Here is a 25946-nt window from a genome sequence, read left to right on the forward strand (position 1 = left end):
GGAGAAGCTCCCAAGGCGTGTGCCCTTTTTGTCTCATCGAGAAGCTCTCCAATCTCTCCGTTAATTCTTCTATTTCTTTTTCATCAAATTCTAGCAACTCCTCTACCTTGGTTTCTCCTTCTCTTCCTCCTCCTTCTCCTCCTCCTCCTCCTCCTCATATTCCTCCTCCTCACCATGGATTCACTAGAACAAAGATTTCAGAGCTTCAACAAAGGCTCTTGAAACAGGGTCTTTTATTTTCATCCATGTTTGGGAGACAAAAAAAGAGGAAAGAGGAGGAAAAGGCAAATAAGTGGTGCTTTTGGTTCAAGATTAAGCATTCCGAGAATATAGTAGAGGTGCATGGTTAGTGATCTATTAAGCTCTTCCTTAGTTTTTGATTAAGGGTGAAGCTCTTTGTTTAGAATCTCCCTTTAACTTTGTTTTTTTCCTCTCGAACACAAGTTCCTCCTGTAGCCTTTTATCTACATAATTTCTTCTAATTCTTCCATTATGTTATTTTTTTATCCATTTGTTTTTTAATTTTTAATTTTATTTTTTCTAATGAGGAAGTAGAATGACTGTTTGTAGAGAGGAAGTAAGAAAAGAAGTTATGCATTGCATATAAACTTTGCTAAACAATTAATTGTTAACAATTGACATAATCTTCTAATTATGATGTTATCACATTTTAATTAAATAATTCATGGTCATCAACAAAAGTCTTTTTTCTCAAATCTTCTAAATTAATAAAATTTACATAAAAATAATTAAACCATGTACATAATCTTCTAAATTTTTCTCTTTCTCTTCTTTTAAATATAACTTAAGTATAGTTTTTATGGTCAATTTTGCATGCTGAATATCCAAGTATTTTTTTTAAATGATACTCATTTATAGTAAAGTAATACAATTTAGAAGAATAAATAGGTGTTTTTAATTTTAAGGGGTATTTTAATAATGATGAAAGCATTAAACGTAATTTTAATATTAATAAAAATTGAAGTGGTCTTTGAAAAAAGCTGTTACGTTATGAAGGCCGAAATATCGTTACCTTTCCGTCGCCGCGCTATCGCGTCAAGTGCATAATATTATCAAACCGTTATAATCACAAGCCGGTCGGTGTTTCTCGAACAATTACCGCGAATGGCTTCGGCTCCGTGGAAGAGGGCGCTTCTGCGCGTTCGCTTGGCCAGGTTGTCCCCTTGCCTCGGCCTCTCGAGGCGGTTGTCGGGGGAGGCGCCGCGGAGGTTCGCGGCGCTCTGGGGAAACGGGGATTTCGGGAGACTAGGGCTGGGCGGATTGGGGTCTCGCTTCAAACCCACGGTCTGCCCCTTCTTCGACAGTGATCCCCCGGTCTCGATCGCGTGTGGTGGCGCGCACACACTTTTTCTGACTGGTACTTGTCGTAACTGCGCTGAAGTTGTGATCTTTTGGTTGCATTCCGAGAAACAAAGTATTAGTGATCCTGTGGGTTATGTTATTCGATTTGTTCGATATGAGTTATTTCGAAAAAAATGGTTATAAATCGAAATCGATTCTCTTAAAAAATTTTAAGGGTTAAAAATTAGATATCGTACTGGTATCTCAGTGTTCGCTAGGGGGTTATAATTCATACATTGCATCTTCCTAGCTCGTGATTATATGAATCAGCGGTAGTTGCTCCATCAAGGGAATCTAAGAAGTCTATAATTGTGTTGTGTTGGATTGTGACATTATAACTTCTCTTGTTGCCTTGTGTACATATTCATTGCATTAGCAGCTAACGTTGGGTAAGGTTCACACTCATTGACTAATGAAGTATGCGTTCCTACTACAGTTTGACATCAAACAGACAGCAAGCAAGTGGCAAGAGTTGTATGTAACTTCCTAAGAATAGATCCTTAATCAGGGATATATTATTATTCAGTTTTGTTCTTGTGAACATTTTGGAATTGTGCACTTATCTCTCTCTCTCTCTCTCTCTCTCTCTCTCTGGGATTTTAGTTTTTTCTGCTTACCAATTCTCTCGGATTAGTTTACTGATATGACTTCTCTCAATCTGATTATTATTACCTACCTGATTTTATGAGTATTCTTTCTTCCTGTTAAGCAGAAAGTGGTCGAGTTTATGCATCTGGACTGAACAACTTTGGACAGTTAGGCAGATCATCGATAACAAATTATGTATCAGTATGCTGCTGCCCCTGTTTTTTTTTCAGTATATATAGAGTTATAAATCATCAAAATATAATTGTATAACAAAAAAGTCAAATTCCTTCTCAGTTCTCACTGACTTTATATCAGTAATTAGCTCGAATCTTGATTAGATTATAAACCAAATTTTAGTTTGTTTTTCTTCATTAATTTTTAGTTTGCTTGACTTCAGTTTTCAAAGAATATAAAGATATAGATAGTATTTCTTTTTTCTGATTCAAGCTTTTGTGATAAAAAGGCAATCTGTGACCAAATTACATGCCTGACATATGTATTGTGCTCATAATCCGACATCAGTGATTAGGAGGCTTTGACTAGTCTGCTTGCCCATACATTTAGTGGAGTTTAGTGGCCCTTTGCTAAGTTTTGGATAATTGGTCAGCAAATAGTTTTGAGCTTATTTTGTTTTTTAACCAGCAAATTATGTTGTTTCAGTGCCATGCAGAAAACTGTTGTTCTTTAATCAATTGGTTGGTTTGGACTTTTGCTTTTTCTGTGTAGCTCGTTTATCATACCTCAATTTAGTCGCACAGGGTGAGATATGAAGTTGATCTATAAGCTTAGACGAGTGAGCATTTTATGCTAGTGCTTAGACACTTAGACCTGGAAATTAATGGTCATCTTTGCAAGTCGTGATAACATTGTTGGTTGATAGCCTTTTTATTGTCTAGTCTATATCTATTAAGTTAGCTGTTGTGTAGCAGTGTAACAAAAATGCCAATAAAATGCATGTTAATACTTCCGATGCTTTCTTGATATGCAATAGAAAATCAGTTAAAATAATCTCAGTATTACTTTCTAAACACGGAGATTATTTGTGCAGGAGCCAATTCAAGTTGCTGGATTACCTGAAAATATCAAACAAATTTCAGCAGGCTACAATCATTCAGCCATTGTCACTGGTGAGAGATTAATATATGCTGCAAGCTCTATATCCTTGACAAATTATTTGCTATGGAGTGTCTCTGCAGAAGTTCAAGATTCAGTTCTGTGTTTTATTTAGAAATTAGAAACCTTAATTTTTTCATAATTTTCATATGCAATAATCAAAATTCTGTGTGTAAGGCATTGTGTTTGTTTTTTCCTTTATTCAGATTATCTCTAAATGAGCCATGAAATACAGTTCCAGTTGCCACATAATGTTTATTTCATTTTATTTACTAAAAGAATGCACGTTCTTTTTGTATTTGCAATTTGATTTTTTGTTTTTCATCTACTAGGCATCTAATGTCAATTCCCTCTTCTTTGAGAATGTTCTTTCAGCTGATGGAGAACTATTAGCATGGGGCGACAACTCAAGTGGGCAGCTTGGTCTTGGAAAAAGTAATAATTTTGCTATTTCGTATTCATTATGATGATTATTGAGAATTTTTTCAGTTTCTATTTTCATTTAAGGATTTTGCCTACCTCTAGCATTTCAGTAAAGAAGCAGAATAGAAGCAAAATTTACTTGGTTACTGACCGGAATCTTTCCACAGATTTGTCCGTGCTATAAAAGCTCTTATTTTTCTCCTCCTTTTTTCCCTCGGTCCCCTACCTAGAAGAACAGAAGGGATGTTCTCATCTTTGAAATTTGGTTGTCTCTGTACAGGAATACCAGCCTTTGAACCTTTTTTTAGTGTATTGATAAGAACCTCCTGCAATTTTTTTTTTTTTTTGTATTCAACAAGTCTTCACTGCACTGGGTATTCAACTCTTTTTTTGGTCTTCTATTGATAAGAACTTTCTTTTTCAAATTGTATTAATAGTACGATAAATAATCTGAGTTAGTACTCATTGTAGGTGCAAAGAGGATGGTATGTTCCCCTACAAGAGTTGATTGCTTGGCAGGAATCTACATTAAGATGGTTGCCTTAGGTTCAGAGCACTCGGTTTCTCTTACAGGTGACAAAAGAGAATACAACCTTGTCATTGTCTTTGATCATATGATTTGTCATTTTTTTAGTGGTAGCATATTCTGCTTTGCAGATGTCGGTGAAGCCTTAAGCTGGGGAGCAAGTGGCTCTGGTAGACTTGGTCATGATTACAAATCAGGCATATTTGGCTTCTCTATTAGCTCAAGGTTTCACATTGATCATGTGTCAATTCAACATTCATTTCTTGAACCTGATTTGTAATGGAATAAAGACCATACTCTAATCTGATTCCATGTGAAACCAATTGAAGAAGCTAAGTCGGATCATGTTTGAAAACATGGGTTTAAAAATTTAGCGTTTATATTTAACCTCAGTACTTTTCAAGGGCATTAGGTGTGTCTTAGTCATTCACTTTACATGGATGCTCAAAACAAGCCATCTAGTTCTTGATGATCTAATGGGTGTGAAGAATCTAAATCATTTGACAAACTTTGCAACTATGTTGAATTTGGTGAAGGCTAACAAATAAATATATCCATCAGTTAAATATTTCACTTTGTATTTTCCTTTAACAGATTAACGTTTTTTAGTATAACGGCCTTTTTGTATAATACATAGTAACAATTAAGACAGTATTTACACAGTGAACATACTCCGAGGTTAATCAAAAAATTGGAAGGCATCAAGGTACTTCTTCTCGAAGCTTTTTTTTCATTCTAGTTTTCGTCTGCAATTGAATATTGTGGATAGTTGGTCTTTGATGATTGGATGCAAATACACCTTTCCAGATCAAGTCAATTGCTGCAGGAATGTTGCACTCAGCCTGCATTGATGGTGGGTTTACAATATCTTTTTTATTCAACGAGCTTCAGAGGTCTTTATCCTTGTTCATCTAATTCTTTTCTTAATCCCTGTTACTAATAAGCAGAAAAAGGCACTGTGTTTGTATTTGGCGCAAGGACCACAAATAAGCTGGTACCCACACTCACTAATTTCATTCATAATTTTTCAAGTTCAAGTTGCTAATGAAACTCCTGTGATTTAAATATTAGGGTTTTGGAGCAGGAAAGAATTTGCGGACACCCACAGTAGTTCAGGAACTCCCAATTTCCGAAGAAGTTGCCTGTGGTGGCTACCATACATGTGTTCTAACAAGTACTAACTATCCTCAACTGATTGCCTATCAAAATACTAATTCAATCTTGGAATTCTCGTTAGCGATTCAAAGTTCAAAAATATTGTACTAGATTTGCTGTTCTTTGTGGAAGTCTAGTTGCAGAGTATGACATGGTTGCACCATAGATTTATTTGGTTCAGAAAATAAAACACTTGTGGCATTCTCGAGTCGTTTTCACCAAGTGCAATGATTACTGAATTCTAATGTTGAATACTCTGTCATGTGTAGATGGAGGAGAGTTGTATACTTGGGGTTCAAATGAGAATGGGTGCCTTGGCCTTGGGTACTTTTTTAACTTCTCATTGCTGCTGACTCAAATAATTTTTTTCTCTTCAAAAGCGCTAACAAAAGGTTATTTTCTATCCAGATGCACTGAGATGATCCGAACTCCAGAAAATGTCAAAAGCCCTTCACTGAAGTCTCCCATATCAAAGGTTATAATCATCTTTCACCCTTATGATTTCTAGATATATTTTCCTTTTGCCGTTTACCGAGTTTACTCGGTGAAATGTACAGGTTGCTTGCGGTTGGAAACATACAGCTGTGGTTTCTGGTAAGTTCGGTGACATAATTTCTTCAGCTCAATGTCTAAACATGCCCACTAAAGTGAATGTTTTTTATTTTTTCTGTTTGATTTATATCGCACTATTTGATAATCATCTTATGACATTGAGATTAAGATGGCAAAATCTTTACCTGGGGCTGGGGAGGCGCTAACGGAACATTTTTTGAAGAAGGTCATTCTTCCGCTGGACAACTTGTGAGTTCTTAGTTCCTGTTCTCATATATCTACTCACTCAAATATGCCAAGTAACTCAAGTTTTGCTATCCTCTCAACAAAATTACCGTCTTTTTGGAGCGAGCATTGTAAGTCTGTATGTCGTCAAAGTTTAAGAATGCAATCGGATGTTGCAGGGCCATGGTGATGATTTGGATTGCATTGTACCCAAGATGGTGAACTTTGGTTCTCAAGTGAAGGCTTTGGATGTATCCTGTGGCTTCAACCATACCGGTGCCATATTAGAGCATACATGTTGATTTTAATAAAATAATAATAATAATCATAATATCCACCTCCATTCCAAGGTGTTTGTATGCATTTGTCAATGTGAGTACATAAAAATAGCAAACAAGTCATTTTGAGCCGGATTCATCATAAAGCCATCCCAGTGGCGTCCATTATAAAGCCGGATTCATAGTTGAGCCGGCGGTCTCGTCCATAAAGATGATAGCGAGATGAGTACTTTTGGTATTCATGACTGTGTAATTCGGGTGCGGATACTTGCTAAATGTGTGTATATGTATATACATAGTAACTTAGTTTGCCCATCAAACTAATTGACTTGGTCCGTCTATGTTCCCTTTCAACACGTTATAATTAAGAATTGACGAGTGAGTCCACGTCCATGAGTCTTTATCAGTAGGCAATAGCAAGCAATTTCTCATCCTTCAGTTTTTTTCTACTTTTTTTAGGATTTAATTTAACTTGTTTGCTAATTAAGGATTTAAAATTCTACAACGTTCTCCACACGCCTGTCTCAAAGCTTGACCTCAACGTTTACACATCCAAGTCATGGTTTTTGTACCATTACAACTTTTTGTTTTCTTTCTTTAGACTAGAACAATCAAAGACTTTGAATTCATGATGGTTTCAAGCTGTGTTTTCTGGTTTGAGCATGCTTGTTTGCGTGCTAGTAGTACCGGAAGTCCTGATCGGTGTCACTAGCTCCGGCTGATCAGGTAAACCTTTCAAAGATTATGTTAGGGAAAACAGTATCTAAATGAAATGCAATGTAAATATATATATCTTTCACCGGTTCGGTCGACTGGACCATCAGATCGAACCGACCGTGGGTCGTATTCATAAAACTTGACTCGTTGACTAAGCGACTCCTCCGTGTCTTCTTATACCGTCTCCCACTTCGCCTTTTGCAGCGCGTTATCTGCTCTGCCTCCTCCGCCTCATGGACGACCGCCGGAGTTCTCGCACTCACAGACCCGCAATATGGTGCTTCGGACCTTCTCCGACGGAAGAGCCCACTCGCCGTCCGGGTCGGAACGCCAAGCCCTCAGCTTTACGCTCTCATCCCCCGAAACAGAGGCGGTTGCTCCGCTTCGGCTCCCTGTCCTTCTCTCTAGTGTCGCCGAGAGTTGGGTGCGCCGGGCAAATCATGGGAAGGAAGCCTTCTTCTCGCTCTTCCTCTTCTTCTTCCTCGTCGTCCTCGTCTTCTTCCTCTAACAATGGGTTGTGGAAGTTCAAGATGGCTCGGCTTTGGAGAAGCGCGAGCGCCAAGGAAGAAGGACGACGACGGGAAGAGGAGTGCGGGGTGGCAGAGGAGATGGATCCGCCGCTGCCTGTGGTAAGGCGGCAGAGGAGAAGGCAGGAGGAGGAGGAGGAATTGGGCAGCATATGGCAAAGGAGGAGAGCATGCCAAGCCCAAGCGGCGGCTGATGGGCTTCGCATCGAACTGCCGCCGCCGGGCGCTCTCGTGTTTTAGATTCTGTTTCAGTCGGCGGGCTACCTACAAGATGTACAAATTCAAACTCCAAAACTCTTAATTATGTGTCTCAGTCCCTTCATGATCATCATTTCCCCGCTCATTCTCTTATTAATTGGTCGATAGAAATAAAGATGAGTGTGGTTATGTGCGTTGGATTGATTGTGTCATAAGTATATAATACAACATATATATTAAATAATTTCTTTCCAAAGATAATGAAAAATATAAGGACGAGGAGAAGTAGATTATTAATTAAGAGGTTAAGTTGAAATGGTTAACTTTTGTTGGAGGTTTAAGGTTTAAATGCCTCAATTATGGAGGCCTTCAATTGACTAATTAATCAGCAAATTTTGTTCATCCAAAAACAACATCTGATCTCGATTTGACACACTTAATCAACTGACTAATTAACACATTAATGGTTTTAGCTAGGTTCACTTGGCTTACAAACATTGTAATTTATGCAATGGCTTCGGATTGGCTGATAAAATACCTAGAAGATTAATATAATCATAGTCATGATATCTAAGTAATTAATTACGAGATTAAACGAGATGTTACTTGGCTAGTGATGACAATAATAAATTTCATGAGTTCCATCTGAACTATCCAATTTTTACACACATGATGCATATATCAAAATCATAAAAATACACTACTTGATTAATTTTAACCATAAGGTTGATTATCATAAAATTAAATTAATTGTGTCACATTGATAGCAAAATGCTTATTTAAATTTTTTACATAATTAAATATGAATAGTATTCATACTCTAATTAATATACTCCCGCACTAAATACTTGCCAAAAAAACACTCTAAAAATCATCCGTATAGTTTTAATAAAAAAAAATTACTTCACGCATATATCCAAGTAAATTATTTTTTTATATTGTTTATTTATAATGCTAAACTTCAAGATATAAATATGACAATCTCAAAAATCAATCCAATCAGTATTCAACCCCAGTGAAATAACTCTATCTTAAAGTTTAACTAGAGTTAATTTTTTTGTTAACCTCAAGTCAAAATAACATCAAAGAATTTAAAGCGCCCCTCAAAAAAACTTAACTTAGTTAAATTTTGATTTTGACTTCTTAACTACCCCTTGACTTTTTCAATCTGGTATATGAATTAATGATTCCTAATTTTTAATCAGTTCACTCGATTGGACCATTGGATGTACTTATCCGGTTCGGTTCCATGAATATGGCACGATTTTGACGATGCAGTTCGCCATTCTCTTCTTATGCTGCGCTCAGAGTGCATTCCTCTGGTCTGCAAAATTCGGTCAAAATAAAAGGTGATTTTCTCAGGATTTATCCTCTTACTTATAGAGGACGTATTCGTTTTATATCATTATAAGGTGTTATCATAATGAAATTTGAGATTCGAATTTTGGTAAAATCGAAGTAAATATCTCTTTTATGTGCTAGTCATTATTCCAAAGACTAGTAGTCGTCCGTGATTTATCTCCTCCGTGTTAACCCTGGGACGGATTAGCGGGGGTGCTGGGGGCTAACGTATTCACCTTTTTGCTACAATGAATTGAGTTAGGCGGCCAAAGTATGTCCCTTGCTCGTCACGTCCACAGCCGGCGGCTTCTGGCCACCTGATTCTATCTAAAATTATAACATAAGTGGGACTGGGAAGATGAATCCATCGCAGAAAATTTTAACCGGATTGACCGCAATCCGCCAATCCCTCCTTTCCCAAGCTCCCTCCTCCTCTTCTCATGGACGACCGCCGACGGCGCCGCAGCAGAACCACCGAAGGAGTTCTCAGAAGCCCGCGATATGCTGCTTCGAGGCTTCTCCGACGGAAGGATCCCCTCACCGAACGAGTCAGAAATTTAAGCCTTCAACTTTTCAGTCTCCACCCCTCGAACAGAGGCGTTCGCCACGTGTAGACTGCGCGGGAAAAATCAAGGGAACAAATAAACCTATTTCTCGTGCTCCATCTTCTTCTTCGTCATCGTCGTCGCCGCCGTCTACTTCCTTGAGCATCTGGTTGTGTAAGTTTCTGCCTTGGAAGAGGAAAGGAGTGCGCGACAACAGACGCCATGGTCCTGCCACTACCGGAGGTGTCGGTGAGGTGGCGGAGGAGGGAGGAAGACCAGGGTAGCTCATTGGCGTTTTAGATTATGTTTTTTTTCTTTTCATTTTTTCCTTAGAAAAAAAGGGAAAAAAGGAAAAAAATCATTTTTTTTTTAAAAAAAATAAAGTATGTGGATGCCCATAACCCCTAATGACTTCATAAACTCCCTCACCTATATAACCTATCATCTTTTAAACTCCTAAATTATGTAAATGCATGAGGAGTTTCAATATGATTGTGCACATATAAATACATATGTATTCATTTCAATAAGTAAGAAAATATTAATAATATTTCCTTTTCATATGTAGTTACTTATATAATTTTATAACATGTTATCAGCACGAAGAGCTCCACTTTTTCTTTTAAATCAGTTATAGGTAATATCAATCAATAAATAAATAAATAAATAATTTTGATATATATATATTCTCAATCAAAATTATTCACATGCCAAGAAGTTAAATTTATAATTCTTTTATCATTTATTAGCTATTATCCGATTAACTATTAGTTAGTTACTTATTTGTATGATTTGCAACGTTTTAAAAATTTTACAATATTTTACAGTTAAATATTACCAAATCATCTTTTGATTATATCATGTTTTATCATTTATTAATAAATGTATATGATGCACGATAATTATTATTAATAATTTAGTTTTCTTTGTAATAAATTCTTACTATGTCAAATCTTTCAAAGTTAGAGTTTGTGACTCTTGACATTTCGTGAAAAAATTATCTATCGTGGATTTTGGATGTGGAGATTCATTTGGATGTTATGGGTCTTGGTGACACCATAAAAGATGGAAATAAGGAATCTTTACAAAATCATGCAAAAGCAATGATATTCATTCGTCGCCATCTTCATGAAGCATTGAAAATTGAATATTTGACAATTAAAGATCCACTTGAGCTATGGAATAATTTGAAGGAAAGGTATAACCATTATAAAACCGTGATTCTTCCAAATGCTCGTTATGAATGGATTCATTTACGTTTACAAGATTCTAAATCTGTAAGTGAATATAACTCAGCAATGTTTAGAATTAGCTCAAAATTAAAATTATGTGGTGAAAAAATTACTGATGAAGATATGTTAGAAAAAACATATTCTACCTTTCATGCATCTAACATGCTCCTGCAGCAGCAATATAGAGAGAAAGGTTTTAAAAAATATTCTGAGTTGATTACATGTCTTCTGGTGGCTGAGCAAAATAACGAGCTTTTGATGAAAAATCATGAGATCCGTCCAGCTAATGCTAGTCCAATCCCTGAAGTGAATGAGATAACTGGTAAAAGTGATAAACGACAGCACAGACAAAAATTTCATCATGGTTGTGGTCGTGGTCGTGATCGTGGTCGTGGTCGTAGATACGGAAATGATCGATCGATCTCAAGAAAATCATGATGGTTATAATAAAAGAAACACAACAACTCACCAGAAGTGGGTTAACAATAATGTTCATCAAAAGTGGACAAATGACAATGGTAAAAGGGTTCAAAGTGGACAAGATAATGATGAAAAGAAATAAAAAAAATTCATGTTATAGATGTGGCATGAAAGGACATTGGTCACGTACTTGTCGTATTCCAAAATACTTTATTGATCTCTACCAAGCCTCTTTAAAGGGCAAAACAAAAGATATAGAGACAAATGTTATCTTTCAAGACAATAATACAATTGTTGGTCCTTCTATGACAACACATTTGGATGTTTCTGATTTCTTTGTAGATCTAATGGAGGGATAGACAATTTGACTAGAAATGAAGATATTTATGGAAATGTCTAAATCAATTAAATATTTTAAAATAAATTAGTTCATTTGCTATTATGTTTTCTTTTACTAATCTTTTAGTTGTTTCTCATTATGTATCTCTTTTGTTTTAATGAAGAATATCATGACTTTTGGATTAAATAATGGAGATTTATGCCTTATTGATAGTGCAACGACATATTCTATATTCAGAAAGAAAAAATATTTTTCTTATTTAGAAATGGGTGAAAGTAATGTTAATACAATATTTGGTACTATAAATATTATTGAAGGTTCTGGAAGAGCTAATATATCATTATTTGGAGGAACAAAATTTGTTATTGATAATACATTGTTCTCTCCTAAGTCTCAAAGAAATTTGTTAAGTTTTAAAGATATTCGCCGAAATGGATATCACATTGAAACATATGATGAGAATATTGAATATCTCTATATTACAAAATTAGTGTTGGGTAAGAAACATGTATATGAAAGATTATCCACTTTCTTATATGGTTTGTATTACACAATAATATATGCAGTAGAAACAAATGCAATAGTAAACCCGAAGTTTACTAATTCAAAGGATTTTATACTTTAGCATGACCGATTGGGACATCCTGGTTCTACAATGTTTCAAAAAATTATCAAGAATTCACATGGACACCCATTAAAGAACCAGAAGATTCTCCAATTTAATGAATTCTCATGTTCTGCTTGTTCTCAAGGAAAACTTATTATGCGGCCTTCACCATCTAAAGTTGGAATTGAATCTCCTGTATTTCTGGAACGTATACAAGGTTGTTGGGACCGAAAATGTAGCTAGGGGGGGTGAATAGCTCGTCGCGTGCTAGGTGCTCGTCGTTGCTTGTTTATTCAGAAATATGCAGCGGAAAATACAGAAACAAACTACACAATGCTAACAAGGAGGGTTTACTTGGTATCCACCTCACAAGAGGTGACTAGTCCAAGGATCCACACCCACTCACGCACCCTCCACTAAGAAATCACTCCTTTTCGGTAACTACCGAAGGTGGAGAAACCCTACAAGCTCACAGTACAAGAAGAAAGAAAGGAAAACAAATACAAGCAATAGCTTACAGGTTTTACAACTGAAAACTCTAACCCTATCTTTCTTCTTCAGCTGTAGATCCACTTCTTGACTTGGAAGACCTCCAAGAACCTTTAAGAACTAGCGATCTGAACTTTGTGGAGAAGCTCTGGGAGCACAGTGAAGATCTGAGATGAATCGGTGAAGCACTACTGAAGGAAACACTCGCCTGTAGCTAAATACAACGCCGACGGTCTGATCCCGATCAATTGGATTGCTCCCAATCGATCGGGGAGGCTTTGGATCGATCGACCGATCGATCCAAAGTGCCTCTGTACTCTCGGGAAAACGCCTGGATCGATCGACCGATCGATCCAGAACTAATCGTGCGAAATTAGCTCTCTCCAATCTATCCACTGATCGATTGGAGCCTCTGGATCGATCAGCTGATCGATCCAGAGAGGTTCTGTTCGTGCGACATTCCTCCCCAATCGATCCACTGATCGATTTGGAGGATCCCTGTCGCGGGGACTCATCCGATCGATCGGGCAATCGATTGGACATGAGCCAATCGATCGGCTGATCAATCCAGCTCTTGGTTTTTGCCCTAAAATCAAGTCCAAAGCCCCCTAAGCCAACATCCGGTCAACCCTTGACCTATTGGTACATGTGTCTAGCATCCGGCCACCCTTGGCCTGCTAGGACTCCCTCACCAAGTGTCTAGTCAATCCCTTTGATCCACTCGGACTTTTCTTCCTCGTACCAAGTATCCGGTCAATTCCTTTGACCTACTTGGACTTTCACCAGATGTCTGGTCAACCTTGACCCATCTAGATTTTCTCATGCCTAGCTTCACTCACCAGGACTTCTCATTTGCCTGGCTTCACTCACCAGGACTTCCCTTCTGCCTGGCTTCACTCACCAGGACTTCCCTTCTGCCTAGCTTCATTCACTAGGACTTCCTTCTGCCTGACTTCACTCACCAGGACTTTCACCTAGCTTCACTCACTAGGATTTCCACACTGCCTAGCTTCACTCACTAGGTCTTTCACCTGGCTTCACTCACCAGGATTTTCTCACTGCCTAGCTTCACTCACTAGGTCTTTCACCTGGCTTCACTCACCAGGATTTCCATTCTGCCTAACCTCCAAGTTAGGACTTTCACTTGGCTTCACTCACCAGGATTTTCTAGTCAAGTATCTGGTCAACCTTGACCTACTTGACTCTCCTTCACAATCTCTCCACATGAACAATTGCACCTGCAATCTTCATATGTTGTCTCAATGTATTGTCAAACATCGAAACTCAAACATCAAGACTCGAGCTTGACTCAATTCAAGCTAAGTCAACCAGGTCAACCTTGACCTAAGGAATATTGCACCAGCAATCTCCCCCGACCTAGAGAATATTGCACCAACAAAGGTGATATATGTGGGCCTATTCACCCACCATATGAACCATTTAAATATTTTATGGTGCTAATTGACGCCTCTACAAGATGGTCACATGTATGTTTATTATCAACTCGCAACCTGGCGTTTGCGAGATTGCTCGCCCAAATAATTCGGTTGAGAGCTCAATTTCCAGAATATTCTATCAAGAAAATACGTCTTGATAATGTCGGTGAATTTACATCCCAAATATTTAACGACTATTGTATGTCTATTGGAATAACTGTTGAACATCCTGTTGCTTATGTTCATACACAAAATGGTTTAGCTGAATCATTTATTAAACGTCTACAGTTAATAGCTAGACCATTGATTATGAGAACTAAGCTTCCTACATCTATTTGGGGGCATGCTATTTTGCATGCAACAACACTTATACTCATCAAGTCAACCAGTTATCATATATTCTCCCCTTTACAATTGACTTTTGGTCAAGAGCCTAATATATTCCATTTGAGAATATTTGGATGTGCAATATATGTGTCAATTAACCCACTACAACGCACTAAAATGGGACCTCAAAGGAAATTGGAAATATATGTTGGATATGATTCTCCTTTAATCATAAGATATTTGGAACCAATGATAGGAGATGTTTTTACGGCACGATTTGCTGACTGTCACTTTAACGAAACAATTTCCCCAAAGCTAGGGGGAGAAAATAAAGAGTTTCCCAAAGAAGTCACTTGGAATGCATCATTATCGCAATTTGATCCTCGTACAAATCAATGTGAACTTGAAGTTCAAAGAATAATACATTTGCAAAATATTGCAAATCAATTGCCTGATGCATTCATTGACTTGAAGAGAGTGACTAAGTCACATATACCAGCTATTAATGCTCCGGCTCATATTGATGTACCAATTGGATAATCAATTAATGATATTACAACTCGCCTGAAGCGTGGTAGATCAATCAGTTCTAAAGATAAAAATCCTCGAAAAAGGAAAGGAGCAACTAATCAAGATGTTCATTTTGAAGCACCTAAGTCTCCTATAGAGACAACTGACATAACTTTTGATAAAACTCCAGAAGAGGTTCAAATACTTGAAAATAATGAAGAAATCTCAATAAATTATGTCAGGACAGGGAAGAAATTGAATCGATCAAGATTAGTTATCGACAATAAATTTGCATACAATGTAGCGCTAGAAATTATTTATAAAAATGATGATCAAGAACCTAAATCTATTGAACAATGTCGTAGTATGTATGATTGGCCAAAATGGAAAAATGCAATTCAAGAGGAATTAAACTCACTCGCAAAACGTGAGGTTTTGGGACCTGTAGTCCAAACACCAAAAGGTGTAACCCCTGTAGGGTACAAATGAGTTTTTGTACGAAAGTGAAATGAGAAAAATGAAATCATAATATATAAAGCTCATTTAGTGGCACAAGGTTTTTCTCAAAAACCTGGTATTGATTATGAAGAAACATATTCCCCTGTAGTGGATGCAATTATATTTCGATATATTCTTTGTATGACAGCACAAGAAAAGTTTGAAATGCGTTTGATGGATGTAGTAGCAGCTTATTTGTATGGAAAACTTGATAATGATATTTATATGAAAATCCCTGAAGGGCTCACAATGCCAGAAGCATCAAGTTCAAATTTTAAAAATATTATATTCCATTAAATTACAAAGATCTTTGTATGGATTGAAGCAATCTGGACGTATATGGTATAAACGTCTAAGTGATTATTTGGTGCAACATAAATATCAAAATGATCCAATATGTCCATGTGTTTTTATAAAAAAGGATGGACTAAAATTTATCATTATTTCTGTATATGTTGATGATTTGAATATCATTGGAAGTCCTGAAGAAATTATACATACAGTTGATATCTTAAAAAGAGAATTCGAGATGAAAGATCTAGCTTTTGTATTGGATTACAAATTGAACATTTTGCGGATGAAATTTTTATCCATCAATCAGCTTATACACTAAAGGTTCTAAAATGATTTTATATGGATAAAGCTCATCCATTAAGTTCCCCAATGGTTGTTCGATCGCTTGATGTGAACAAAGATCCTTTTCGACCTAGTGAAAATGGTGAAGAACTGCTTGGTCCTGAAGTACCATATTTAAGTGCAATTGATGCATTAATGTATCCTGCTAATAATACAAGACCAGATATAACATTTGCTGTAAACTTATTAGCAAGATATAGTTCTTCTCTAACACGTAGACATTGGAATGAAATTAAACATATATTTAGGTATCTTAAAGGTACCATCGATTTGGGCTTATTTTATTTTAATATGTCTACTTTAGAGTTAATTGGTTATGCAGATGCAAGATATTTATCTGATCCACATAAAGGTCGGTCTCAGACTGGTTATTTATTTACATATGATGGAACAACCATATCTTGGAGATCTATCAAACAAACCATAGCCGCTACATCATCGAATCATTCTGAAATACTTGCAATACATGAAGTCAGTCGGGAATGTGTTTGGTTGAGATTAATGATTCAACATATCAAGAAAAAATGTGGTTTAACTACTAATAAGAAAATTCCAACAATATTATATGAAGACAATGCGGCATGTATAGCTCAATTAAAGGAAGAGTACATCAAAGGGGATAGAATTAAACATATTTCACCAAAATTCTTCTTCACTTATGATCTACAAAAGAATGGTGATATTAAAGTTCAACAGATTCACTCTAGTAATAATTTGACAGATTTATTTACTAAAGCATTACTTACAACAACATTTAAGAAATTAGTACATGGTATTGGAATGCGGTGGTACAAAGATCTCAAATGAAATTTCAAATAGGGGGAGTAAATTTTCACTATACCATATTATGTTGTCTGATAAATTTATAGTGATACAGTTACGAAATGACGTACTCTTTTTTCTTATTAGGTTTTTTCCCATTGAATTTTTCCTAGTAAGGTTTTAATGAGGCGGATTCCTTAATTATGGGCATCTAAGGAGGAGTGTTGTAAAATAAAGTATGTGGATGCCCATAACCCCCAATGACTTCATAAACTCCTTCATCTACGTAACATATCATCTTTTAAACTCCTAAGTTATGTAAATTCATGAGAAATTTCAATATAATTGTGTACCTATAAATACATATCTATTCATTTCAATAAGTAAGAAAAAGAGAGGAAAAAGAGAAAAGGTTAATAATATTTCCTTCCTTATATAATTTTATAACATTTTTCATTTTGTTGAATAAATTTACACATAAATCGCGTTAAATAATTTAATCCGAATGATTAGTTTTATAAGTTTTTAAAATATTTTTAGAAATATCAAAATGTTTTTAATATTTAATTTCACCCCAAAAGGAAAACAATTTATAAATATCATTTTTTTTCTCACATGCAAAAGAAGAGTCCTTTGCAGTTCGGCCCAAGGCCTATAAATCTATCGGGCTCAAACAAACCGACGGCTGAGATCCTTCTCAGGAAGCGGTGTACGTGGGTCATGCAGAACTGTCTAGGTTTCCGCCGAAGGTTCTTTCTTCCCTCCCCGTCTCTTTCTTTCACCCTCGACTCTCTCTATATCGTTGGATTTTTGCGATTGCCTCTACGAAAAATTCCTCCTGTGTTGTCGCGTTCTCTTTCAATCCCCAAGACGAAGATGAGGTAGGGCGTCGGAACCTCGTTTTTATGATTCGTCAGTGTGTTCTTCGCTCCATTTTTGTTGTTGTTGTTGTTGTGTTTTTGTTTTTGTCGCATCGGTTTTGAGTTAGGGTTTTAGATTCTTATCGATGATGGTAGGAGGCTAGGAGGATTTTCTGCACGAGGATCACAACAGTGCCATTGGCATCCTTTACTGATTTTTTTTCCCGCATGTCTAACTTCTGGATTAACAAAGTTGTGGCTTTTTTACGTGGAATTTAGTCAGATTCGATTTATTGAATCCTTTTGAGTTTAAAATTTTTCTATTTGCTTGCACGTGTTGTGAAGCGAAATCAAACTATTGGGGTGGACAAAAAGAAATTTGAATTATATGCAGCGAATTACAATTTGATTCTCGTGAGCGTAGAGCTTCTCGTGTTGATCATTTGCATCTTCTTGTTTCATATCTCGAGAAATCAATTATTTATTTATTTTTTACATAAAAACGATTAAGTTGTATGGTAGAGAAAACTTCACTAATTGAAATTGGAGCAATTATTATTTGGAAGATTTTCTACTGTTTTTGTTGTTATTTTCTTTTACTGCAGCCGGCATCCATCTACAAAATGGGCTCAAAAATCGGATACTGTTTATATTACAATTGAGCTGCCGGATGCAAAGGATGTTAAGCTCACATTGCAGCCTGAAGGTCGTTTCTATTTCTCTGCAACCAGCGGAGCAGAGAACATTCCATATGAGCTCGATCTGGAGTTGCTTGATAAGGTTGATGTTGATGTAAGTATCAAGAATCTGTTTGATTACACTCAACTCCACTTTTTGACTTCCTTGAGTGACATGAACTACTGCAGGAGAGTAAAACTGCCGTTGGCTTGAGGACCATATGCTACCTCATCAAGAAAGCAGAGAAGAAATGGTGGAGCAGGTTGTTAAAGCAGGAAGGGAAGCCTCCTGTCTATTTGAAAGTTGACTGGGACAAGTGGATTGATGAAGATGATGAGAAGGAAAACAAATGTAATCACTCCTACTTCTGATATTGTTGTTACCATACACTGCAGTAGTAATTGATTTGTATTTTATTTTTGGAATTTCACTTCTTGTTTTGTTAATGTTTGTCTGTGCAGTTGGGGGCATGAATTTTGATGACATGGACTTCTCGGTAGGTCAACTTCCCTAAACATGAAGGGAATGTTGATCAATATTCTTTGTGGATTCTCATCTTTGTTTCAATATTTTTACAGAACTTGAATATGGGTGGTGCTGATGATGGGCTTGATGATGAGGATGATGACGATTTGTTGGCTGATACTGCTGATAAAGATGGAGGTTAGTACTTTATTTGCTTGGCATGCAAAGAGCAACGTTTAAATTATCATCCTGTTACTAACATGCTTCTTTATGATGGAGGTTAGTACTTTGTTTATTATTCTTGTTGAATGCTAACATTCTTCTTTATGCATGAAGCTAGTGGATGATTATTTTGAGCACAACAGGTTCTCTATGTTCTTCCTTCAATACTTATTTAGCTGTTATGATTTAAATCAAAAGGACATGCTATGTCAACGTATTGTTTATAAGTTTTCCTTCCTACTTTGTTTTTATTCTTGTTAAATGTTACTAGAAGCTACCTTTGTTTTATGCAGGCAACTAGTGGTTGCTTATTTCGTTGTGTCCTTACTGGAACACTCTTTAGCTTCTAGTTAGTTTGTGGAACTTAATGTTCAAATTGTTGAAATAGGTGACATGGTAGTTCTGGTGTATCAAGTTTGTTACATTGTTTATAATCTGATTGAATGATACAAAGAAACGCTCTTGTTTACACTGTTCCTGGTGTGAATTTATGCTAATTCAATACCTCCACTAATTGCGTGATTCAAATTGACTTGTTGATTGATATTCATTTGATGTTGTTTCTTCAGATGACGATGAAGATGCTGGAGAAGCCAAGCCAAATGGAGAAGAAAGGGCGGAGAATGCTCAAACTGCAACTACTGGTGAACCTGAAAACAAAGCATGACTACGTATCTAGAAGCCTTGTGATTTTCTTTAAACCTCTTCGTTTCATGTCTTCTTTCTCGATTATGTCTTTTGTTTTGATGAATGGTTGTAGTTGAGGTTGCAGTAGTAATCATGTATCTTATTAGATTGGAGATTAACAAGTGTAGTAGACATCTTGTTAAAAGCACATCCTGTTTAAATTAAATGCCAAATGCTAGTATTCACATTATTTTGCATGTTTTCATTCCTTTTTACAATTCTACTCGCTGATGAGAATTAGGGGCAGATAACAAACTAACAAAGCCTACGAATTATTGATAGTGTGATTGAAAAACCGTCATCATTGATTATTCTTAAATAATAAATATTTGCCCCTTAGTTACAGTGTGCTAGTTATTTTTGAACGCTCGTCGAGTTCGAACCGTTGATGATGTTGGATTTCTTTTTATGGTCTGTTTGTGCTATTCTATTTTTGAATTTACTATCCTGACTCATGGAAAAGTGTAGGACTGAGTCGGTATTAGTTGAATTGTAACTTATATATATATATATATAATTTTATTTTTGTTTTTGTTTTTATTTATTATTTTTTTAATAATATCTCGGATTTTTATAAAAATTTCTTAGCGATGATCCCAATAAATCGGAAAATATTTGTTAAGCCCTATTTAAGCCGTCAATATTCGTAGGAGGATTATTTCATTTTTACTACGGCAATTTATACTTAGTTTTGTGATTTTTTTTTTTAAAATATTATACTTTGTTATTTATGGAGCACTTAAATTTCCTGTTCTTCTTATATGCATACAATCTCTCTTTTCTCTCATTCCTTCTCTTTCCTTCATCTGTTGCATGCATATGATTTTATATCAAATCCATAGAGATTAGGATTTAACTAATTTTTCTGAAAAAATTTTAACATCGCCGGATAAATCGAAATATACAATGAATAATATTATTGAATTCTTTATCATCTAAAAAATTCATAGACCTAAAATAAATTTAATCAGACCTATTCTGTAGATTTTTTAGGTTATAAGGAATCCAACGATGTCGTCCACTATATATTTCGATTTCTCCGGAAATATTAAAATTTCATCAGAAAAATTAGCTAAACAAAAACTCATTATATCAAGGTCATGTTGGCCCTGATATTTTTTCATAACAAGTCATATTTTTCCACATCAAGCCTAACGTGGGTCTGATATTTTTCATATCATGTCCACAATGGTTAAGATTTAGTTAAATTTTTTATAACATTTTAACACATCTGGAGATCCAAAATATACAAAGGGTGACACTGTTGGACTCCTTGTAACCTCAAAAATTCACAGGACTCAAAATGAGTCTAATTAGACATGTCTAGATCCATTAGTGGATTTTGGTCAAAATCCACTGATCGACCTAGAAACCTCGTATTGTAACCATTTTAGGTTCTGTGAATTTTTGAGATTGTAAGGAGTTCAATGGTGTTGTCCATTACATATTTTGGCTTCTCCGAAGGTATTAAAATTTTAACAAAAAAATCAACTAAAGTAAAACTCATTCATATTAAGCCCATGTTGGGCCTGATATTTTTCCATATCAGGCCTAACGTGGGCCTGATATTTTTTATATCACGCCAAACGTGCGTTTGATATTTTTCCATATCAGGCTCACGGGGTTAAGGTTTACTTGATTTTTTCGATAACATTTTAACGTCTCCGGAGAAGTCGAAATAAGCGATGGACGATACTGTTGAACTCCTTGTAGCCTCAAAAATCCACAGGATATGCATGAAATGGATCCAATCGGACTTGTCTAGGTCTATTAGTGTGCTTGGGTCAAAATCCACTAATCGACCAAGAGATATCAGATTGCAACTATTTTAGGTCCTGTGGATTTTTTAAGTCGTAAGGAGTCCAATGATATCATCCATTGTATATTTCGACTTCTCTTAATGTGTTAAAATTTTATTGAAAAAATCAACTAATTAAAAATCATTCATATCAAGCTCACATTGAGCCTGATATTTTCTTTATCAGGCCTAATATGAGCCTGATATGATTCATATAAGGTCTGTGAGGTTAAGACTTAGCTGATTTTTTTTTATAACATTTTAACATATTCAGAGAAGCCGAAATATACAATGGATGACACCGTTAGACTCCTTACAGCCTCATAAATTCACAAGACCTGAAAGGAGTTCAATTGGATATGACTATGTCCGTTAGTGGATTTTGGTTAAAACATACTGATCGACTTAGAAACCTCATATTATAACCATTTTAGGCCTCGTGGATTTTTGAGATTGAAAGGAGTCCAACAGTGTCATCTATTAAATATTTTGGTTTCTCTGAAGGTGTTAAAATTTTATCAGAAAAATCAGCTAAACCCTTGTTGGTTGCTACTCGGAAAATCTATAGGTTCCACTGTACAAAAATTTTGTACAAAGGTCTGAACCTTTTCCTAGCTACCATGTGTTCTTTTAAATTAAATTTTGGATCTCCTGCGGAACTTAACACGTTTGATCCAAAACTTAATCTATTTGTTCTTTTAGGTTTTGACTTGGATCTCCTGCGGAACTTAACACGTTCGACCCAAGTCACCTTAAGTTATTAATTCCATTAAATATTAATTTCCATAAAAGGTTCCCAGTACTGACGTGGCGAGGCACATGACCTTCTTGGATATGGGAGCAACCACCACCGACTAGACAAAACCTTTAATAGAAAGCTAATATTTAATTTCCTAAAATAACTTTAGGTTAACCAAAAGGAACAATCAAATCACAAGGAAAAGAAAGAAACAAAAGAACACAACTTCGAAAAACATATTCGAAATTCTAGAACGTAAGCCTCTTGTATTTGGTATTATTTCCATAAATAACTAGCATGATGCGGAAATAAAATTTACTAGTTATACCTTGTAGAAAAACCTCTTGATCTTCTACCGTATTCCTCTTCTAACCTCGGACGTTGTGTGGGCAACGATCTTCCGAGACGAGAAACCACCAATCACCTTCTTCTCCTCCTAGCTAGGTTCGGCCAACAAAGAGGAAGCTTCACCAAGGAAGAAAAACAAAATACTAACCAAGCTCCAAGAGATGCTAGCTTTCTCTCCTTCTTCTTCTTCTTCTCCGAGTAGTATCCGGCCACCACAAGAGCTCCAATAGAAGGGTAGGGTTTGGCCACCACAAGAGGAAGAGAGGGAGAGGTTAGCCGGCCACACCAAGGAACAAAAGAGGGAGAGGAATAATAGATGTTGTTTTTTTTGTGAAGGCACCCTCACCCCTTCTTTTATATTCCTTGGCCTAGGCAAATTAGGAAATTTAATTACAATAAAATTTCCTTAATTTCCTTGACATGATTTAATTGAGAAAAATTAAATAAAATTTCCCAATTTAATCTCTAATGGCCACTTCTAGAGGAAATAAATTAGACAAGTTTTAATCAACAAATTAAAACTTCCTAATTTGTTTCGGAAAATTTTAAAAAATAAAATTTCTCTTTAAAATCTCTTCATGGTTGATAAAGGAAATTTCTATAATTTTAATTTTATCAACATGTGGATAATTTTAAAGAGAAAATAAAATAACTCATCAATCTACGGATAAGGAAAGAGATCTAATCTCTTTCTTTAATCTTTGTAGATCTTTTACAAGAGAGATATTTTAATTTTAATTCTCTTTAAAAATTATTTCTTCCACATAATAAAAACTAAAATTAAAATCCCTTTTTAATTTAATTTGGCCGGCCCCACTAGCTTGGGTTCAAGCTAGGGCCGACCACCCAATAATATACCTAGGCCGGCCCTAGCTTGGTTCCCAAGCTAGCTTGGCCGACCCCTTATTAGTGGGTATAGAAGGTGGGTATAGGTGGGTATAAAACTTCTACAAATAAGAGGCTACGATAGGGACCGAGAGGAGGAATTGGTTTTGGTCTCCCGATAAAATTAAGCATCCCGTGTTCGCCCCGAACACACAACTTAATTTTATCAATGATAATTCATTCCACTAGAGAATTATCATTGAACTACCGCACCAATCCCAAATTACATTTTTGGGCTCCTTCTTATTATGAGCATGTTAGTCTCCCTGTGTTTAAGATATCGAATGTCCACTAATTAAGTGAGTTACTGACAACTCATTTAATTAATATCTAGGTCCAAGAGTAGTACCACTCAACCTTATCGTCATGTCGGACTAAGTCCACCTGCAGGGTTTAACATGACAATCCTTATGAGCTCCTCTTGGGGACATTATCAACCTAGTATCTCTAGGACACAGTTTCCTTCTATAATCAACAACACACACTATAAGTGATACCATTTCCCAACTTATCGGGTTTATTGATTCATCGAACTAAATCTCACCCATTGATAAATTAAAGAAATAAATATCAAACATATGTGCTTGTTATTATATTAGGATTAAGAGCACACACTTCCATAATAACTGAGGTCTTTGTTTCTTTATAAAGTCAGTATAAAAGAAACGACCTCTAATGGTCCTACTCAATACACTCTAAGTGTACTAGTGTAATTATATAGTTAAGATAAACTAATACCTAATTACACTATGACCTTCCAATGGTTTGTTCCTTTCCATTATGGTCGTGAGCTACTGTTTATAATTTATAAGGTACTGATAACATGATCCTCTGTGTGTGACACCACACACCATGTTATCTACAATATAAATTAATTGAACAACTACATTTATCATAAATGTAGACATTTGACCAATGTGATTCTTATTTCTAGATAAATGTTTATACCAAAAGCTAGGCTTTTAGTATACATCCTAACAATCTCCCACTTATACTAAAAGACTAAGCTGCCATATCTGCTGCCATACATCTGTTTTCCAACCCTTCAACATGCCCATCAAAAGCTCTTGCCTTAGGGCCTTAGTGAAAAGATCTATAGGTCATCATCTGATGCAATTTAGGCAGCAACAACTTTTCCTCGTTTTTACGATTTCTCGTAATGGGTGGTACTTGTGCTCTCTTGTGTTTACTTGCCTTATAGACTCATGATTTCTTCGAGTTTGCTACTCCACCACTATTATTACAATAAATTGTAATAATCTTTAGATAAACCAGAAAATCATATCTAAGTCTATCTTGAGGTTATTGAGTCATTCAACTTTTATGACTACCTCAGAGGTTTGCCATATACTCAGCTTCTATGGTGGAATCCAGAAAAACACCTATACTTATCACTCTTCCATAGTTATGACTTTACCTCCTAAAGTAAACACAAAACCCCGAGGTTGACTTATTATTGTCCCTATCCGATTGGAAGTCAAAATCCATGCAACCCACAAGGACCAAATTAACTGCCTTGTAGGCTAGCATATAATCTCTAGTGCCTCTAAGGTACTTCAATATATACTTTACTGCAGTTCAATGTCCTTGTCCAGAGTTACTTTGATATCTGGCAACTATGCCCTTGGCAAAACAGATTTCTTATCTCGTGCATAGCATTCATTAGGCTTCCGACAGCCGAAGCATAAAGAACTGCCTTTATTTCCTTTATCTCCTTTAATGTCTACAGAGACATATCTTTAGATAAAGTTACTCCATCCTGAAAAGGTAAGAAACCTTTCTTGGAGTTTTGCATGCTTTAAAACGAGCAAGGATTTTTCCGATGTATGAAGCTTGGGATAAGTAAAATATTCTTTTCTTGCGATCCCTTATTACTTTGATCTCAAGAATACATACATTCTCCCAAGTCCTTTATATCTAATTGTTTGGACAACCATACCCTTACTTCTGACAACATTTTGATATTGTTTCCAACTACCAAAAATGGTATCTACGTATAGTACAAGAAATACCACCACGCTTCCATCACACCTTTTGTATACACAAGACTTATCCGGTTACTAAATAAATCCATAGGTCTGAATTACTTTGATAAACCGGATGTTCCAAGACCTTGAAGCTTTGCCTCAGTCCATAGACTGATTGAGCTTTACACAAGATGCTCTTAGCCCTTTGCAATGAACCCTTATGGTTGCTTTATATGGATGCTTTCTTCAAGACTTCCATTAAGGAATGCTGTCTTGACATCCACTTGCCAAATAGATAAAAGAATCCGGATAGGCTTAAGCATGGCTACCAGTGAAAAAAGTTTCCTTTTTCATCAAGCCTTGCTTTGAAGGTTTCAACCTTCCTGTCTATCCCTCTTTTCCTATTATAGACCTTTTACACCCAAAGGCTTTTACACCACTTGGTGGTTCTATAAGCTTCCAGATTTTATTAGAATACATATATTCTAAT

General features: G+C 36.0%; 2 protein-coding genes across 5 annotated transcripts; both read left to right on the forward strand.

Moving 5' to 3' along the window:
- The first annotated feature begins 1102 nt into the window (after positions 1-1102).
- LOC121988768 (ultraviolet-B receptor UVR8-like) lies at positions 1103-6303 on the forward strand. 2 transcript variants are annotated; one of them, XR_006114097.1, is made up of 15 exons: positions 1103-1378; positions 2075-2151; positions 2999-3077; positions 3439-3498; positions 3958-4059; positions 4144-4237; positions 4676-4718; positions 4820-4865; positions 4960-5006; positions 5084-5186; positions 5437-5491; positions 5576-5642; positions 5725-5761; positions 5883-5968; positions 6124-6179. XR_006114097.1 is itself a non-coding variant. In XM_042542376.1 (15 exons), exons 1-15 carry the CDS (start codon positions 1126-1128, stop codon positions 6244-6246), a joined length of 1266 nt encoding a protein of 421 aa, XP_042398310.1. In that variant the 5' UTR covers positions 1103-1125; the 3' UTR covers positions 6247-6303. The 2 variants fall into 2 exon arrangements, 1 of the variants encoding a protein (XP_042398310.1); XM_042542376.1 differs by having other exon boundaries at positions 5889-5968; positions 6124-6303.
- An 11148-nt stretch (positions 6304-17451) lies between these two features.
- On the forward strand, positions 17452-19909 carry LOC121988769 (co-chaperone protein p23-1-like). Of its 3 annotated transcripts, none has more exons than XM_042542378.1 (6): positions 17452-17556; positions 18273-18459; positions 18534-18696; positions 18807-18841; positions 18924-19008; positions 19602-19909. In XM_042542378.1, exons 1-6 carry the CDS (start codon positions 17528-17530, stop codon positions 19697-19699), a joined length of 597 nt encoding a protein of 198 aa, XP_042398312.1. In that variant the 5' UTR covers positions 17452-17527; the 3' UTR covers positions 19700-19909. The 3 variants fall into 3 exon arrangements, with proteins under 3 accessions (XP_042398312.1, XP_042398313.1, XP_042398314.1); XM_042542379.1 differs by having other exon boundaries at positions 18273-18447; XM_042542380.1 differs by having other exon boundaries at positions 17556-17688.
- The last annotated feature ends 6037 nt before the right edge of the window (positions 19910-25946 follow it).

This window comes from Zingiber officinale, chromosome 6B (genome assembly GCF_018446385.1).
Source record: "Zingiber officinale cultivar Zhangliang chromosome 6B, Zo_v1.1, whole genome shotgun sequence".
NCBI lineage: Eukaryota > Viridiplantae > Streptophyta > Magnoliopsida > Zingiberales > Zingiberaceae > Zingiber > Zingiber officinale.